At 40.7% G+C, this 19581-nt stretch overlaps 1 protein-coding gene and 1 non-coding gene across 2 annotated transcripts; one reads left to right on the top strand and one right to left on the bottom strand.

Moving 5' to 3' along the window:
• Positions 1–9453: 9453 nt before the first annotated feature.
• On the bottom strand, positions 9454–9560 carry LOC120255029. The gene has a single exon (XR_005534870.1). It is a non-coding gene; the product is annotated as a small nucleolar RNA R71 (small nucleolar RNA).
• A 58-nt stretch (positions 9561–9618) lies between these two features.
• LOC120255028 lies at positions 9619–10053 on the top strand. The gene has a single exon (XM_039262948.1). The coding sequence runs from the start codon at positions 9619–9621 to the stop codon at positions 10051–10053; it is 435 nt and encodes a 144-aa protein (XP_039118882.1).
• Positions 10054–19581: the final 9528 nt, after the last annotated feature.

The following is a 19581-nucleotide window of genomic DNA, read 5'->3' as shown; positions in this document are numbered from 1 at the left end:
CGGACAATGCTTTGCAACTTCAATAGTGCCCAACACTTCCAAGGTGAGTTCTTTGTAGGTGGGCTCTTCAATGGAGAATAATCTATCCTACCCATTATGAGAAATAAACTCCAAGATGATTCATCCAATTATAACATCTTCAACACATCCCAATCGATCCTCTGGATGGTACCAAACCCTTTTCACGATAAAAGTGCAAATCTTGTCTTATGATCTTCTCTTGAAAACCTTGGCTCATCGGGAGGAGGAGAACAATCCCTCCTAACTCGTTTGTAAGCTACCTTCTTGACCCACATGTTCACAAGAGAAAGAAGATGCCATTAAACCAAGTTACAAGCAAAACAGAGCTCAATGGAATAAAAACTAGTGAAAAATGCCTTTTGCTACAGTAAATGCGAAAACTTTTTGCAAGAGTTTTGCTTGAAAAGATGGCCAAGAAAATTTACAACCATCAAGAATCATTCCACACTTGTTTTACTAACCAAAGAGACCCAAAATCGCAAAGAATTCACCCCCACAAAGCCATTAAAAACCAAGGATGGAATGATGAAGAAGTTTACCTTTGCCCTAGAGTATATGGAGAGATTCAAGTGCTCAAATCAGCCCAATAGAGTATTTAATCTTCAAAATTTCTTCACAAAAAAAGTTTAGAGAAGGAGGAGAGTGATCTAAAGCAAAAAGAATGAGGAGATTTGGTGGAGAAATGGAAGAGAAATGAGAGAAAAAAGAGAGATTGGGAATGAGAGGTGAGAGATGAGTGAGGGACCCCTTAAGTCCCTCACTCGGGTGCTGATAAGTGCGTGTGTATTAGTAATACGAAGTATTCTTTTCTTACATTGAGCTTTACTTTTCCCATATTTTATCACTCATATATGTGTATTTGTGTTACTTTTGTCCATACAGGGTTGTGGAGACAAGTATGGAAGAAAGAAGCCAAAGTAGATCGAGAAATGCACTTTGCTGATGAAATCTTGGAGTGGACAAATGTGAAGACACAAGTTGTGCTCAAAGACCTATGAGTGTGTGCCAACCTCCGTTGTGCTCGAGTGAACTTGCAAATTGGAGGGGTACAAAGGCAATCACACTCATGTGTTCTGACTTGTGCAATGCTTGCAAGATTATTGTTAAATGTGATTTTATTAAAGATACAATGCAATCTACAGCATGGATGTGTGCCCATTCATGTTGCCTTGATGAAAGTGTGGATTCGGGAGTACTTTTGGTGGAGTACTATAGCAGGTACTGTAGCAAATTGCTGTAGCAGTTACTGTTCACAGGCCGCTTAAAAATCAATTCCTACAGATTCACACAGCATGTGGAAATTCCACACACCCGTGTGGATGCCCGATTCTAGAAAATTTAAAGCCATCACTTATGACGTGTTGGAGGATCTTTTTCCCTTTTGCCCATTTTTGGAGGCACTCGCGGCTAGGGTTTGGAGAGGCTTTGGCAAGGCTTTTGGAGTGGTTCTACGGCCTTCAACACCGCATTCCTTCGAAAGATAGTTATTGGGGAACTTTCATCGGCATCAATTCGGCGAGATGTGCCATAGGTTTGATGAGGGAACCTTTGTACAAGACGCGGCTACTCCACAAGACCATCGACGCAGACACCAAAGGGGTTTTATTCATGGATTGCATATCTTTACTTTTGATTTCATTATTGATTGTATCTTGCTCCATGGAGAACTAAACCCCTAGTGGGTGCTTGGACTTGTAAACCCTAGGATGATTTTGTTTCATTGACCTTTTATTATGCTTTCTTTAATTGATGTTTTAATCGAGTTCCAATGTTGAATGCTTGTTGAGTTGATTTTCCCTTAAAGTGACAATAGGGTTGAGAATCCATCTTGGTAATCTTTGTGGATGAGTGACACACCATGAGAGTTAGACAATGCTAGATTGGAGAGGGTCGAGAGGGTGAGTAGAGAGATAGCAGAACATCCCCTTTCCCTTATGGTGTGATTTATCCACCTCCACGTTCCAAGAGTTCTTTGCGGTCACAACTGAGTGAAGTGCTAAGAGACAAACTCCGCTGGGGCATAGTTGCGCAAGCAACAAAGTAAAGCATTGAAATAATCCTTAATATCTGGGGCTTCGTTGTGACTAGGGGTTTTTCATCTGGACCAAAGGGTTAGATCTATATGAGGGAATAGGGTTTACCACTTGAAGTCCCTAGAGCTTTAAGCAACCTTGCACAGTGTGAGGCGCCGAAACTGAGCAATTTCTCTATCGGGGCATAGTGTAGGGTTAGTCACCATTGACCTTAGGTTTGGGACTGTGTGTTTAAGGATTTTCACGACTCATTAAGCATCAGTTAGGAGACATAATAATTGATTCTGCACTTGAAGTCCTAGGACGAGCAATGTCCGAATGCCTTAATTTTTGTCGATTGCCTCACCTATCTTTTATGTGCACCTCCTTCTTCTTTACTTGTTTCCATTTTTATTGATTTTGTTTACACCACTATCAATTCATCTTCATTTTAGTTAAATAGCAATCTTTGTGTTTCTAATCACTATTCCCTGTGGATACGACTACCCACTCACCATGGTATTTTAACTTCGACAAACCTGTGCACTTGGGGTTCACACGCATTAGGATGTTATTAAGTTTTTGGTGTTGTTGTGGGGGAATAGGCATTTTGGAAACACTTTGCACTTTGCTATTTTAGTTATTCATCATTTGTTCTATTTCACGCTTCCTTATTCTTCCATCATTCTGATTTGTTTTTCTTTCTTTGGTTGCAGCTCTAGGTTATGACCTAAGGAAACCCTTCAACATTGGTTGAAGGAGATCTAGATATTGGACGAAGAATTCATAGAAAGTTAAAAGAACATGTGCAAGAACAGTCAAATCAAGCTGAGATAGAAGGTGAAGGGTCTGATAACATAGCGTAGCAGTAATGTGCGATGAGGACACTTTCAGATTTTGCTTGACCCGCAGTTCTTAGCACACAGTCAAGTATTGTGCGGCCACTGATTACAGCTCAGAATTTTGAGCTCAAGGCAGCATTCATCCAAATGTTGCAACAGTCAGCACAATTTAATGGTTTGGCTGATGAGGATCCAAACAATCTCATAGAGAACTTCGTGGAAGTGTGCGACATGCTCAAGATCAATGGTATTACAGATGATGTTATTAAGTTGAGGGCCTTCTCATTTTCCTTGAAGGGGAGAGCAAAGAAGTGGCTATATTCATTACCTAGAGCATCGATTACTATATGGGAGGAGATGGCAGAAGCTTTTCTTGCCCAATATTTCCCTTCCAAAAAATCTATGAAGCTTAGGAATGAAATATCCTCTTTTGTGCAAACAGAATTAGAGTCTCTTTTTGAGACATGGGATAGGTTCAATTAGCTCCTACAGAAATGTTCTCAATGTGCGTTCCCCGAGTGGATGATTATTCAGACTTTCTATAGTGGATTGAACCCAAGCATGAAACAATTACTTGATGCTGCAGCAGGAGGTACCTTTGGGAGCAAGACCCCTAAAGAAGCCCGACATCTCATCGAAGAAATGGCTATGAACAGTTATCAGTGGAATACTAGAGACAGAAAGAAGGTAGCCAGACTTCATGAGTTTGATAAAGTTACCTCATTAGCGGCCCAGGTCGAGTCATTGAGCAAGAAGTTAGACACTCTAACTTCTCCTAGAGTGCCGGCCATAACGAGTTGCACTGGGTGTGCGGGAAAACCGGCCATGACGAGTTGCACTGGGTGTGGGGGAGGACATGCTCCATCCGATTTCCCAATTTTTATTGGTGGTACATCCTCAGTGGAACAAGTTGGCTTTGTAGGAAATACAATGAGGCCTCAAGGGAATCCATATAGCAACACCTACAATCCAGGTTGGAGCAACCACCCGAACCTTTCTTGGAACAATAAAGGGTAACAGAAAGATGGCACCACCCGGTTTCCAACAACAACAACAAGCCCCAAACATGGAGAATCGAGTTTCAAGGTTGGAAAACCTAATGACTAACCTAGAGAAGGCTTTTACCAAGTTCATTGCATCATCAGATATAAGATTTCAATCGATCGAAACCACACTTTGTAACCACACCGCATCATTGCACAACTTAGAGAATCAAGTGGGCCAAATTCGAAGTCACTCTCAGAAAGATCTCAAGGGAGTTTGCCTAAACCCTCAAACACTTATCATATCTTTCATTTTAATCTTTTATATTTACTTGAGGATAAGAAAACACTTCAGTGTGGCGATATTTGATAAGTGCTAGAAAGTTCATATATTTCATATCATTTACACTACATTTTACATGAGATTCAACATGTTTAGCACCTAATTAGCACAAAATTTCATTCTTCTGTTCACCATGGGCTTTCTTTCTGTTTTAGGAATAAAAAGTAATTCAGGGGTATTTCAAAGAAAAATGGACTAAGTTACTAAATCAGAGCTTCACCACAGCTCATAACTGCCTGGGTCACATCTCACCATCACTGTTATCCACACTCAACACTGTCGTTACCAAGCCATGGCAGTGTGGAGTCACTGTAAGCCACACAAAAGCCACAACGGCCTAACTACGGGAATTGTGAACCCATCATGACTATGATCCATACACACAACACCCAGAGAAGCCATGCCAGGACTCGACTTGGAGCCTACACACACCCATTAAAAGCATCCATCACCCACAAACAAGTGGGCAAGTAGAAGTGTCTAGCATGCAATTGAAACAAATTCTAGAAAAGACTATAGCTCATCATTAAAAGGATTGGTTGGAGAAATTAGATGATGCCTTGTGGGCATATAGAACCACATTCAAAACATCCATTAGAACTTCACTGTATAGATTTGTGTATGGGAAAGTCTATCATCTACCTGTAGAACTTGAACACAAAGCATATTATGCAATAAAAATCTTAAATCTTGATATTCATCTTGCAAGTAAAAAGAGAAAGTTACAACTTCATGAGCTCAAGGAATGGAGTTTCAAGTAGGCGATCAAGTCCTTCTTTTCAATTCAAGGATGAGGTTGTTTCCTAGTAAGTTGAAATCAAGGTGGTCTAGACCATTCATGGTAATGCAAATGTTTCCCTATAGTGCTATAGTGTTAACTCACCCCAAAAAGGTACATTAAAGGCAAACAGTCACAGTTTAAAATATTATTTTCGGGTGAGCAATTGGAATGACAAGAGAGAAGAATTCCACCTCTTTGAACCATCTTGATGTAGCGGTTATGTCAGGCTCGTGACATGAAACAAGCGCTCCTTGGGAGGCAAACTTCTCTATGTTTTAGTTCTTCTATATTCAATTTCTAGTTTTTATCATACGTCAGGCTCTTGACTTAAAACAAGCACTTCATGATTGAATAAAGATTGATGATTGATTTAATGGTGTGAAGTTGATCATATTTATTGGGTTTTATGGGTGAAATGTTGTTTGTAGAACTGATTTTCATGGTTAGGAATTGTTTTCATGCCGTTTTGTATAGGGAGAATCCATAGTTTTTCACTATTTGCATCATAACGGGCATTATACACCCATTTATGCACACGTTGTGATGTTCAGGAAGAGGGTTGTTGTTTTCTGGAAAATTGAATGAGTCTATCACAGGCTCACTACAGGTGTTATCATGGCAATAGTAAACCATAACAGCCATTCTTTAGAGCGTGCTATGTCTCTAAATTTTTCAGAGTCTTGACACAGCCACACCACACCCATGGTAAGGTAGTTATGAGCATAACAATCCTTAAAATGGCCGTTGTCAACACATACAAATTTTTTATACCCTAATTGAGTTAACAACAGCCACATAATAGTCCTATAATGGCTGTTGTGCCCCAGGGAACTGAAATGATTTACAATGGCGTTTATCTACCTGTTATAAAGGTCGTTGTAAGATGCTATGGGGATACCATCAACTGTCTCATGGCGTTTCTCACTCAAACTTATATTTTCTCTCTTCATCTACACTAGAGATCCTTCCTTTGCACTCAGAGTCCTAGCCAGAGAGATCCCCTGATATTTCTAGTGAGTTTTATGAATCAAATCTTCATTTTCCACCATGAATTTTTATTCTCCTCTACGGCAAACTTGTAAGAAACTCAAATCTTGTTTTGACTATGATTTAATAGCTTTCGAATGATTATAATCCTTTGGTTAATGATTTTATTTGAATTCTAATTGAAGTAAACCATGTATGCAAATTTTTCACCATAGTCGAGCTACACAACAGTTGTTCCATGATGAACAATGGCAATGTGATGATTGTTGTGTTCAAATTTTTAACCAGGGTCCACATGAGCCACAATGGGTGTTATGTGACTATTGTGAGCTTTCTCAAGCTCATTTTTCCTTGGCAACACCTAGCAACAAGGTCTATCAATTATCAGCAAGTCATTGCCTCATTTTAGGACACAGTGGACACACAACGAGTGTTGTGCACCAGTGGTGACCAGAAAAGTGCACACTAGAGATGCTGGCTCACACAATGGGTTGTTGTGTGCCTGTTATTCATTTCTAGAAGATAACCATAACAATCACAATTGGCATGTTGAGACCATTATGGTCTCATAACAGCCATGGTTTACTAGTCATGCACCCATTATCCATTCTTGCTTCACATTTTTCATATTCTTTATGAATTGTAGGATATAGGTCAAAAGAAGATAGTCAGCCATCCAAATCTAGGGTTAAGAAGGAGAAGAAAATGACTGGTAAGTTTTCTTAGTCAGTAGTAGCCTACTTTGGAGATCATGAGCATAGGACACATTTCAGACGGCTCATGGATCAGTGCTTCATTGAGAGTCACCTAATTGATTGGCTAACACTAGAGGGCACCGGCTTCGCCAACATGGTACATGGCCTTATTTCAATGCAGGGTTGGGAGTAGTTCTTTACCACTTATGAGCCCATATACTGGGAGCTCACAATAAAGGTGATGAGTTTGTTCGAGCTGGATTGGACGGTCATCAGCCTTAGCCAGAGGGAGACCATTAACTTCCAAATGTTTTGCGAGGAGTACGTCATGTCCTTCACAGATTTATCCATGAGGATGGAACTCATCGATATGGAGTATTCTCTCACTGAGTTTTACTCTCAACTCCATATCAACCTACTGGTCCACCTGAGTCCAGATCAAATTTGGACCCAGACTCTTCGAGGCCATGAGACAAACATATGCGGTACTTCAAAGGTGTCTGCCCTTGTGAAACCATTCCTAAGGTACATCCATGCCATCCTATCGAGGACACACACATGGAAAAAGTGATAGCACGGGAATCATGAACCTCTGGAACCTATATTTCCTATGTAGCATGGTGGCTCATAAGCCAATTAACATCGGCCATATCCTAGCTTGCCAGTTGCATTGATGAGTGCACATTATATACATGTTTTCAAGCCCTAAATCCATCAATATACTTGTTCTCAAGCTTACTTTTATACATGTTAGGTACAATTCTGGGTATTTTTGTTACTTGTGTAGGAATATGGGGCTCGATGTTATTTTGAGTGAAATGGGGAAGAAAATAGAGAGAATGCCTTTTGGGTGCTAAGTGCTCAAGGTGGACATGGGCAAAACACGCACATATCCTTTTCACTGATAACCATAGCTAGCGTGCTGTTTAGAGAGAAATCCATGTAGAAGGGTGTTCTCAAGATTGACACTGTATAGACACCATCATGTCTGTGCCACTGAAAAACCCATGTTAAAAGCAATTTTATTCAAGAAGCGGTGACATACTCTACGTGCTCCTGACACGCTTGTGTCATACCAGTACATGATCAAGACATGACCATATCCCTTCTACTGAATCTTCCAGGTAGGCCCTTGCTATTTCACTCAGATTTTCCCCTATACAACACGGTCTGGACACACTTATGCGCTGGCCGTGTCGAGCCCAAAATCTCCCTTTTTAACTTCAGTTTCTAGGGTTTTGTTTCCATCTTTGTTCGGGGATCTTCTTCTCCACTGGGAGAACATTAATGAGAGCAAAGATCAAGCTTATCCACACCTTCTAGGGCAACAAGGAGTGAGTTGGAGGAACAAGGAAAGAGGTGCTAGGACACGAAGTTCAACATTGGAGGCAAATCTTGAAATGAAGGGAGTCATGTCTTCTTTCTTTAGATTTATTATCATCTCCTCCATGTTGTACCCACCCATAAGGTGCTAGCCGGCCACAGTGCCCCAGGGTGGGAGCTATGTCACTTTATATGCTTAAACACGTGTATTCTTCTTGATTTATAGAGTTTTTTTGGTTCTTATGTTAAATATTGTGTTTACAAAACTTGATGTGCTTGATCTGTGTAGTTGCTTAGGTAAAAGTCGATGGTGGATTGTCACAGTTGTTGTTGCCCTATGCAATGGCATAACTTGGTGAGCTTGAACCCATAGTTATCTCTGTAAAACTTGATGTAATTGAGAGTCATAGTTGCAACATTGCTCTTGAGCACACACTAGAACCCAAGAATATACCTGGTAAGTCATGAGAGTGAGTGAGCATCACTTAGTGCATAGGAAACATCCCGGGGTATTGTTCTCTTATTGTTGACACTCAATTCAATTTGCCTATTATCTCCACCTGTTTCTTCTCTTATCTCTTTTACTTTTCTATTCTTCTGTGTTAATCCAATCATCAATTCACTCTAGCTAGAGATCAGTGGTAAGTGAGTATTTTTGGTCAAGTCCCTATGGTTTGACAACCCTATCCCTCACGGGGTACCAATTTACTACTTGTGCGTGACCCGTGCACTTGCGGAGAACACATCAAGTTTTTGGCACCGTTGACGGGGACTGGAAACTATTAAGAAAGCTTAGAATCTAGTGCTCTAGTTTGTTTATATTGTGTATACTTGTGATTATATTTCATTTCATTGTGATCTTTATTTTATTTTTATCTTTAGTTTACTTTTATTTTATTTTGAGCTTAAATTGCTCTATTTTTTACACGTAGGCACAATTGCATGACCAGTGGATTCACTTCTGCCCCATTAGCAAGTCCTAATCCCGAAGTTGAAAGAAATTTCAGAAAAATGATCGGAAGATCAATTGGAGTAAGATAGGATCTGTTAAGATTAGTGTGGAAGTGGGTCAGGAAGATGTAATGGCTGGTAATCAACAATAGAGTATCTCAGATTTGGCATGGCCAAATCTTGCGGGAGTCACTTTGAGTATTGTCAATCCTCCTGTTGCAGTAAACAATTTTGAATTAAAGCTGAATCTAATTCAATTGGTGCAACAGATGTGTCAATTCGATGGATTTTAGGACAAAGACCCATATGAGCACCTTAGAAACTTCTTAGAAATCTGCAATACTTACAAGGTGAGCAATGTTTCTGAGGAAGCAGTTCGTCTAAGACTCTTTCCATTCACATTGCGAGGAAGGGCCAAGCAGTGGCTAAATTCCTTGCTACCTGGGTCTCTCACAACATGGAAGCAAACTTCTGAGGCATTTATTGCTTGATATTTTCCCCCTTCTAAGATCACCAAACTCAGGAGTGACATCTCCTCTTTTTGCCAATTGGAATCTGAATCATTATACGATACATGGGATAGGTATAAGGAGATGTTGAGAAAATATCCGCAGCACGGAATCATTGAGTCGATGCAAATCTAGATCTTCTATAATAAACTAAATACTTCCATTAAACAAATGATTGATGCAGCCATCAGAGTTTCATTGTGTAACAAGCAACAGAGTGAAGCACAAAATCTGATTGAAGAGATGGCAAACAACGGGTATCAATGGAGTTCAGAGGGGAACAAACCGGTGAAGTCTGCCGGTATTTATCAAGTGGATGTCATCACTACTCTTGCAGCACAAGTTGAAGTAATAACTAAGAGATTATACAATATGCAACCTCCGTCTTCAAGCTCGGGACCCATTCACGATCATTTTGGACACTCAGGTGACCCAAGCTTTACCTCTTCCATTGATGCAAGTGCTAATCAGATTGAGCAAGTGGACTTCCTTGGTCAGAACTGTCATTATCAGAACAATCCATTTAGCAACACATATAATGCTGGATGGAGGAATCATCCAAATTTCTCCTGGAGTCAGTTGGGACAGGGACAATTGGCACAATAACAGTCACAATACATGCCTCCACTTAGATTGCACAACAATCACAGTCTTCATCCTCTTCAGAACCTTTTAATGATCTCACCAGTTTAATGACCCAATTCATAAAGAGTACTGAGACTCGATTCACATGTCATGAGGAGATGATTAGAAACACCAATGCAACCATGAGGAACTTGGAGCATCATGTAGCACAAATGTCCAAGCTGCTGGAAGAAAGGCTACCCGAGACGCTCCCGAGCAAAACAGTAGTTAACCAGAAAGAATCACTGAAGGGTGTGACTTTCAGGAGTGGGAAGCAACTCCCAGATTTTGTCAAGAAGAAGCATGAACCGGTTGTGGCTGAACCCACCTTGAGCACCAACATAGACAACACCATAAATGACAAAAAAATTAGTCTTTGGAGTATCACTTTGAAAGCTTCCATACCTTGCTAAAAGCAAGGAAAGACCAACAAGAGGAGCAATACAAAAAAATTTTTGTAACATGTTTAAAACTTACACATTAATGTGCCATTTGTAGAAGCTCTTGCTTAGATGCTGAGGTATGCCAAGTTCTTAAAAGAATTGCTCACCAACAAATGGAAGCTGGAGGACGTGTCTTCTGTGACACTCGGTGAGGAGTGTTCTACTTTGATATGTAACAAACTCCCCAAGAAAGGGAAAGATCTAGGGGGGCTTCATTATCCCTTGTATAATTATGGGTTTGGTTGATGAGAAGGCTCTCACTGACCTTGGGGAGAGTATTAGTTTAATGCCTTATATAATTTTTCAAAACCTGGGGTTGGAGAGCCTAAACCTACCGACATGACTTTGCAATTGTAGACAGATCCACTAGAAGACCAAGGGGCATAAATGAAGACGTTCTGCTTAAAGTGGACAAGTTTATATTCCCAGTAGATTTCATCAATTTAGATATTGATAACAAGGTTGAAGCGTCGTTAATATTGGGATGGCCATTCTTAGCAACTTCCAAAGCTCTCATTGATGGTAAGGATGCTCAAATGATACTTCGAGTTGGTGATGAAGAAACTACTTTCAGACTTCATGACTCCATGAGACATACTATGGATTTTGATGATACATGTTATTATGTTGATGTTGTTGATAAGGTTGTCTTTGATTTTTTGCAAGAGACTTTCATAAAAGATGAGCTTGCAAACTTGTTGGATGACACTTCCTTGGATGATGAGGGACTTGAGGGGAATTAGAAGAAGTCCAAAGCTTGGAATTGTCGGCCACGAGATCTAGAGCCACCAAGGGAATGAGTCTCCAAAGCAAGAAAGTGGGGGAAAAAAGTTACATCTTGGAAGAAGAAGTCACTCACCTTACCACCAGCACCACATTATGCTGAGCATTCCGCTACTCGAGCATTTGGTGAGGTCCACTTGATTAATATGTTATTACCATATGCTTGCAATTATATCATAGGTGGCCAAGAGAGATCTCAATTTCGTGAACCTCCATAAGCGCAAATAGAATACGTCAAGCTAGTGACGTTAAACAAGCGCTTCTTGGGAGGCAACCCAAGTTGTTGTTGTGTTAGTCATTTGTTCATTTTTTGATTTTTCAATTTGTTCTTGGATTGTCGATTTCCCAGCTATGTTTTATCTGCACTCTCTTACAATTTTCTTTTTTTTATACTCCTTCAATTTGACATTCGTACCGATGTTGTTTTACGTTCTGCCTTGCACTTTGGTGTTTATTGGGAAGGAAAGAACTTTGTTTCTAGAAAATTACAGGCATGACACAGGCAGGACACGCCCATGCACATGCCACTGATTTTCACTAGCTGGACATTTTGAAATTTTCCAGGATGGACATCGGCTTGACACGAGAATGTTAAGGGGAGACACGTTTTCTAATCACTTGCCACGATCGTGTCACAACTGTTTTGAATTATTATTAGACTTCTGAGATTTTTAGTGGGATTAGCACACTCGGCAACATGATTGTGTCACCCCTAGTTTTTCTTGTTCTAATCCCCACGATTTGTCACGCACATGTTGTGTGCATGTCCGGGCATGGCCGTTCAGGTTCTACCATTTCCTTTTAAAACCCTAACACCTGACGCTCCCACCCTTTCATCACACCTCCTTCCCGCAGCGTTCGACCCTTCCTCTCCTCCTTAGGCCTATAAAGAGCGGTTCGTTTGTCGGTTTACATCGCAAAAGTTTTCCTTGGTGATTTCTTCTTTTTTTCTTCATCTCCCCTCCAAATCCAGTAAGAAATCATCATTTTCTCTTGAGCATTTCAAGTTTTCATTACTTCTTTTATGTTTTTGTCTTCCTTGTATATTGTATAAGTGTCCCTTATCATGGGAGATTAACTTATTTCTGTGTTTGGATGTGGATGAACCCTAGGGTTTATTCTTGTGTATGAACTTGAGATGTTGTTAGTCAATTAATATGATAGTTGTTTGAGATTAAATCTTTCATGCTTTCATGTCTAGAATTACATTTGTGGAGAAATCCATAAATCTTTTATGAGTTGTACATGTAGATGTGATCTACTCACGTGTACTAGATCTAGGAGAGATTAAAAGGGGATTCTTGTGTTGACACGCCGAGAGATCGGGTGTTGGTAGCCCTCCATTGCTAGGATTAAGCGGAAGGATAGTAGGCTTACTCCTATTAGAGATTTCCTTCAGCTCATTGTGATCGTAGGTGGGTTAATCCAAAAGGGATTCCAATTAACACTTTAAACCATCTAAGAAATCTCTAGATCTTAAGTGTTGTCAATACACTTTAAACCATCCTAGTTTAGACCCTAGTGACAACCGTAGATGGATTCCTTATCCAAACACTCCCTTCTCATGCTTGACACTCGCTTGTTTGTTTACATTTGTGTGCTTTTACTCGGCCATAGGATTAGCTTAAGTTAGTTTATTTTGTTTTATTTGTTCTTCTTAGTAAGAATTGTAGGCTAGATGATAGATGAAAAGTGAGTAATAATACTTTCTTAGCCCCGTGAAATATGACCCATGTGTCACACATAGAGTATTACTTAGCGATCCCATACATTTGCGGAGAAGCAATCATGGGCCTTCTAAGAGGCCCAGAACCGACGCCTCATCGTTCGGAGTACATTACCGACCTACACTTCATTCTCAGCCTCATATTTAGCGATACGCTAGTCTCTCTCATCAACACTTTGGTGAATCAAGAGAGATAGACTAGGATGTCTTACGTGAGATAGGATTGGAGGCCGAAGTGTAGCAGTTATTGAGTGTTAGGGCTTGGCGTCAGCTACTTCAGATCACCAATAACACCTACAAGCATATGGCAGTCGAGGTGTTATCCACATTCGAGATGCGCGTGGCACTATCGATTTTCACCGCGCCGACTTCATTCAGTTTCATGTTTTTAGTGCTCTACATCATATGAGGGCTTATTGAGTTTTCCATTCATTTTGGGCTTATATGTGCCTGCGAGTTTATCGCTAACCACGCCTATGATGCTTTGCTTACCTCCCGGATCGGCGGGGGAGCCACTTAGCAATGCAGCAGCGATTGAGCTCATATCCTACTTATGATCCCCGTTGGAACAAGGCTCTTTGCTCCGATCCCGAGCTACATGCTACATCGATTTCACGCTTTCGGTCACACTTTGGCGAGTCACAGCGACAACACTAGTGTTATCAGCTTGTGAGATTTTGACTTTCTTTTGAGCATGGTAGACGGGTTCCATATGCATTTGGGTTATGAAGTGGCCATGTCTATTTCACATCAGAGGACATCTCCCCGTGTCGGTGCACTATTTGTTGGCCCATATATTACCAGTTAGTCCACCATTTTGGCACCCATCAAGTCGCTGACAGGATGTGAGTGGTGGGGGCGTTGCCCCTATGTCCCTCAAGACATTGCGTTCGATAAGGATGGTTCATAGGATTAAGATTGTCCGAGGGACCGAGTACCGTGTTACACTAACCGATGATCCACCTGCTGCCGCACTACTGACACTGCTATCCCAGCTCCTCCATCACTGGCTACATCTTCTCATCCGCATTCACGGTCACCATCTCACTCTTCTGAGCCGATTTTCTGTTCATCTGCTGAGTTTTGATGGTTACAGCGGAGCGTGGTGCTCATCGCCCGAAACGCAGGGGATTCGTTTATCTCGAGCCTACCTCCCCTATACGGCCCACTGCGACATCTTTGGTGTGGACACTGCGAGACTTGAGGGATTTGGCATCTCTACCACCCTCGATGGCAGTTTTGACTCAAAAGTGTCTTTGTTTTACGATTCCAGTGATCCTTATTTTCTTTGTTTTCTTTGTTTTATTTTCATACTTTGTGTTTGTTTTCTTTCCTATCTATGTTGTGTAGTTCAGTCAACTGCTGCACTAACATTTTGATTTGTTTACTTTTATATTAATTACATCTTTGGTTAGCTACTTATGTACGCTTTTCTAGTGTTCCACTATGTCTCTTAGGAATTTTGTGGATGCTTGGAGTTGGCAACACGTGAGAGCAGCATCATCACTCTCCATGTTTTGATTTGTAGAATGGCACAAGTGAACGGCATCAACTTCTCTTTCTACCCAAGGTAGTCACTTAACCCTTTTCCCTTACCTTTTCTTCATTTTATTGTATCACTTATCTACATTGAATACAATGTAAATTTCAAGTGTGGGGGAGGGTTGCATGCTTGTATTTGATGAGTGCTTTGCATATGATGATCTATGATTAGTTATTGCGTGATTTTTAAACTTAGGGGGACCAGTGTGTGTTAGTAATCATTTTAGTGAAGTTATGACTTACTTTTACTTCCTTAACCTAAAATCCTTATCACTTAACCCTAATTATGGTTCAACATGTTCTTGTGTTAAAAAATAAAATAAAAATAAAAATTGGAAAGTCAGATTCCTCTTTAGAAATGCCCTACCAATTATCGTGTAAAGTTTTGTTTTGTGATAAAGATGGTAGAAAGAGCTATCACCTTAGATGAGTGAAAGCCACTCTTGAGTTGTTGAATTTTGGGCATCACAAATGTACATTTGATGGCCTACCTAGGGAAAAGGCTACCTCTAGGGTGTATGAAGCTACTACCCGTTGAGCATTGTTTCATTTTTAATATCTTGTGCCCATGGGAAACATAAGTTAGGGTCTTCAAACACACACGCACTAGGTTTTGGAAGTAAGAGTATAGTTGTTATTATGCATTTATGTTCTTACTAACTCCCGTGTTTACCCTTTATTTAAAACTTTCACCACCTTTCTCCTAAGATTGAAAGCACTGCACTCAGGTTCTTTGTTGTTAAGTATTTGGTGGTTGCTTGAGGACAAGCAACAACTCAAATGTGGGGGTATTTGATGAGTGCACGTTATATACATGTTTTCATACCCTAAATCCATCAAATATACTTGTTCTCAAGCTTACTTTTATGCATGTGTAGTACAATTCTAGGTATTTTTATTACTTGTGTAGGAATAGGAGGGCTCGATGCGATTTGGAGTGAAATGGGGAAGAAAATAGAAGAATACCTTTTTGGGTGCTAAGTGCTCAAGGTGGACACGAGGCCGGACATGCAAGTGTCCTTTTCCTTTGAATACCATAGCACTTTGGCATCTTTGTTTGAGAGAAATCCATGTAGCAAGATTGATCTTGTCATGAAACCATCGTGTCTATGCCCTTTGAAAAAAACCAGTGAAAGCAAGATTGGCAGCTCTAGGTGCTCGACATGCTGCGTGTCACACCGATTACCACAGTTAAGACACGATTGTGTCCCTTCTCTTGAATCTTCCAGGTGGGTCCTTGCCATTTCACTCAAATTTTCCCCGATACAAGATGTTCTGGACACGCTCATGTGCCGGCCATGTCAGGCCCGAAATCTCCCTTTTTAACTCCAGTTTCTAGGATTCCGTTTCCATCTTTGTTTGGGGATCTTCTTCTCCCACGGGGAGGATATTGATGAGAATGAAGATCAAGCTTATCCACACCTTCTAGGGCAACAAAGAGTGAGTCGGAGGCATAAGGGAAGTGGTTCTAGCACATGGAGCTCGATGTTAGAGGCAAATATTGAAGAGAAGGGAGTCATGTCTTCTTTCTTTAGATATCTTGTCATATCCTCCATGTTGTACCCACCATGAGGGCTAGCCCGGCCATGGTGCTGTTGGGGTGGGAGCTATGTCACTTTAGTATGCTTAAAGCAGTTGTATTCTTATTGATTCTAGGAGTTCTTTTTGGTTCTTGTGTTAAATATTGTGTTTGTAAAAACTTCGATGTGCTTGATACGCATGGTTTCTTAGGTAAAACTCGATGGTGGATTGTCATAGTTGTTGTTGCCCTATGCAATGGCATAACTTGGTGAGCTTGAACCCTTAGTTATCTCTACAAAACTTGACGTAGTTGAGAGTCATAGTTGCAGCATTGCTCTTGAGCATACACTAGAACCCAAGAATGTATCTGGTAAGTCATGAGGTGAGTGAGCATCACTTGGTGCATAGAAAACATCCGGGGCATTGTTCTCATGTTTGCTTGACACTCAATCCAATTTGCCTATTATCTCCACTTGTTCCTTCTCTTATCTTTTTGCTTTTTCTATTCTTACGTGTTAATCAATCATCAATTCACTCTAGCTAGAGATCGATTGGTAAGTGAGTATTTTTGAGTCCGATCCACGTGGTTTGACAACCTAACCCACGAGGGTACCACTTTACTACTTGTGTCCAACCTGTGCACTTGCGAAGAACACATCGTGCGTCATCAGGCATAGGGCCCCAGAATGGTGACCATCTTTCTTGGTCCATACATTACCAGGCTTGCATGGGATCTAGGCTTGATTAACCGTTGCACAGGCATTCCGTGAGTTGGAAACATGCACACAGTCGAGTCACCGCGCTCAAGTGATGCGCATGATAGAGTGGCGAGACACACCCACGGGGTGCAATATTGAGTGGTCCACGGGTCCTACTTTCCCGGGAGACCCAGCTGTGCACGATGATCCTCCCATGACCACTGCTCCAGTTTCAATTACTCCTCCTCCTCCACCACCAACCATGATACTAATCCCATCTCTGCCACTAGCAATTAAGGAGCGCCTAACCCTTCTCAACGAGGGTCAAGTTTGGATTGAGGGGCTCCTCAGATAGATTTTCATGCATCTGTAGAGCTAAGACTCCCTATCCACTGCGTTGCCTACTTCACAACCAGTTATAACTCCAGTGTCACCAGAGCCTCCTCCTAGTGCACTAATACCATCAGTCTTCCATTCATATGCTAATCTAGAGTTTCCATAAGGGTGCCCACCATTTTGATTTTTTTTTTATCACTTTTATAAATTTTATTTTGAGTTATACATTGTACTTTTCATTTCAACATGGAACATCTACCCTACTACTTTTGTACTTATCTTTTAATCATAGTGGATTTTATTTTACAACATTTTATTTTATTCCTGTATTTAATTTCTTTTCATTTATTTCTTAACCAGGGTTTGAGGTGATCGGGCTCTTTCGGCCCACACAATTCGGAGTCTGGACAAGGGTAACTTCATCACCCTTGTCGGCCTAACTAAGAAACCAAGGAAGTACTAGTCTCCACACACTATTTTATTCACTTATTTTATTTTAGTATCACTTACATTTGTGCATGCATCCGTACATTATGGACAATGTACATCTTTAAGTGTGGGAAGAAAGTGTATGATTTCTTTATTATGTTTGTGAAAAAAAAAAAATTTTAATGGTTCTTGTGCTTTACATAATTGCACTTATTTGTTGGAGTTTCTCTAGTCTAGGGACATGATATATGTTAGTTTTGCCTTTTTTTTCTTTCTATGCTTCTCAAGAGTTAGGATGCTTTGTGAGTTTTTGCTCTACCTTGTGCCCCTTTTGTATACACTCTGCACCTTATATATGGAAAGTGATGTTTTATAGTAGCAATGTCGTTAGTTTTCTTGTTTTAGTAAAATATATCTATAGCAGAAAAGTGCTACCTCCTTTGTAATGTGTAGTTACTCCCAACAAGTCGGATACATAAAAGTATGCCACAGTGGCGAGAAAAGGGTTTACCTCCTTGGAAGTTTGAAAGCTACTAACTGTGAAAACAAAGTAAGTAAAAATTATGTGATTTTGAATGAAGAGTTACAAAAAAAGTATAGAGTTAGGCTGAATAAAAAGCCCAAAAAGATTTTTGCAACATGATCTAGACTAAGATAGTAGACAAGGAAACTACTCTTTGTAGAGCATATCCATGTTATCTAGCATTTGATTGTTCCCTTGTGCTACTAAAACTCCTTCTCTTGTTGGTTGAGGTCAAGCACTCATCATGTCTTCCATTTATTTTTTATCATTTCTATTTGCTTGAGGACAAGCAAAAGCTTAAATGTGGGAAGGTTTGATAAGTGTTTGAAAGTGCATATTTTCCAAATCATTTATGCTGTATTTAGCATAAGATTTGACACGTTTAGCGACAAACTAGTACATAATTTTATTATTTCATTGACCATGAGTTTTTATTTTATTTTAGTTCCAACGAAGTTAATACGGGGGCTTTTGAAAGCAAAGTAGACTAACTTGCTGAATTAGATCATCACTACAACTCACAACGGTCGTGGTAACATCTCACCAAGGCCATTGTCCACTCCCATCACTACCATTATCAAGCCGTAGTAGTGTGGAATCATAGAGAATAACACAAAAATCATAACGGCCATTGTAAAAAACCATCAACGCCATGATCCATCCACACAATGCCCGAGAGAAGACCGTGCTAGGGACATGACTTGGAGCCTAAGCAACAAATTACTCACCACGGGCATCAAAACTCTCATGGTGGGGCCATAGCAAGCCTAATATTATAAATATGACACATCCTTGCGTGTGTACCACAAGTGCATGGGTGTTGATAAGTGCTTGTGCGATATGAATGCGAAGCGTTCATTCCTTATGTTGAGCATTACTTTTCTCGAGGTTTTTACATTAATATGTGTGTTTTTGTGCTACTTTTTATGCGGGTAGGGTTGTGAGGGCCGAGTATGAAGGAAATTGGCCAATCACGGATCATAATGCACCTATTTTTGGAGGAGATCTTGCTAAGGTTCAAGCGAAGACATAGGGACAGGTGTGAAAATGCTAGAGTGTGTGCCAACCTCCTCGCATTCAGTGAGTACATCCATTTGGAGGGGCACAAGGTGGCACACTCGAGCATTCCGTCTTATGCATACAAGAACAAGACCCCCACCAACATATATATCATTGAAGAAGCAAGTGATTCTGGCGTGAGCGTGTGCCCGTTGCGTTACCCGATGAAAGTATGGAATTGGGGAAGTTATTCGGGGCCGGAGACTATAGCAACAATCGGCACAAATGCTATGTAGCACCTTTCGTTCCGCAGCCGCTAGAAATCGGAGAAAGCGGAGAATCCACATGGGCGTGTGGAAAATTATCACGCCCATGTGGAAATCACTGAGCGCGTGTAGCGTCCACGCCCGTGGAGTTGCCCGATTCCAGCCCTATTTAAAGCCGATTAAGCCCCGATATTTGTATTCTTTTCTCCATCTTTTTCGACTTGAGAGAGGGCTTGGCTAGGGG

Source organism: Dioscorea cayenensis, unplaced genomic scaffold, assembly GCF_009730915.1.
Source record: "Dioscorea cayenensis subsp. rotundata cultivar TDr96_F1 unplaced genomic scaffold, TDr96_F1_v2_PseudoChromosome.rev07_lg8_w22 25.fasta BLBR01000795.1, whole genome shotgun sequence".
In the NCBI taxonomy this organism is placed as follows: Eukaryota; Viridiplantae; Streptophyta; class Magnoliopsida; order Dioscoreales; family Dioscoreaceae; genus Dioscorea; species Dioscorea cayenensis.
This window is presented reverse-complemented; position numbering and strand designations above follow the sequence as displayed.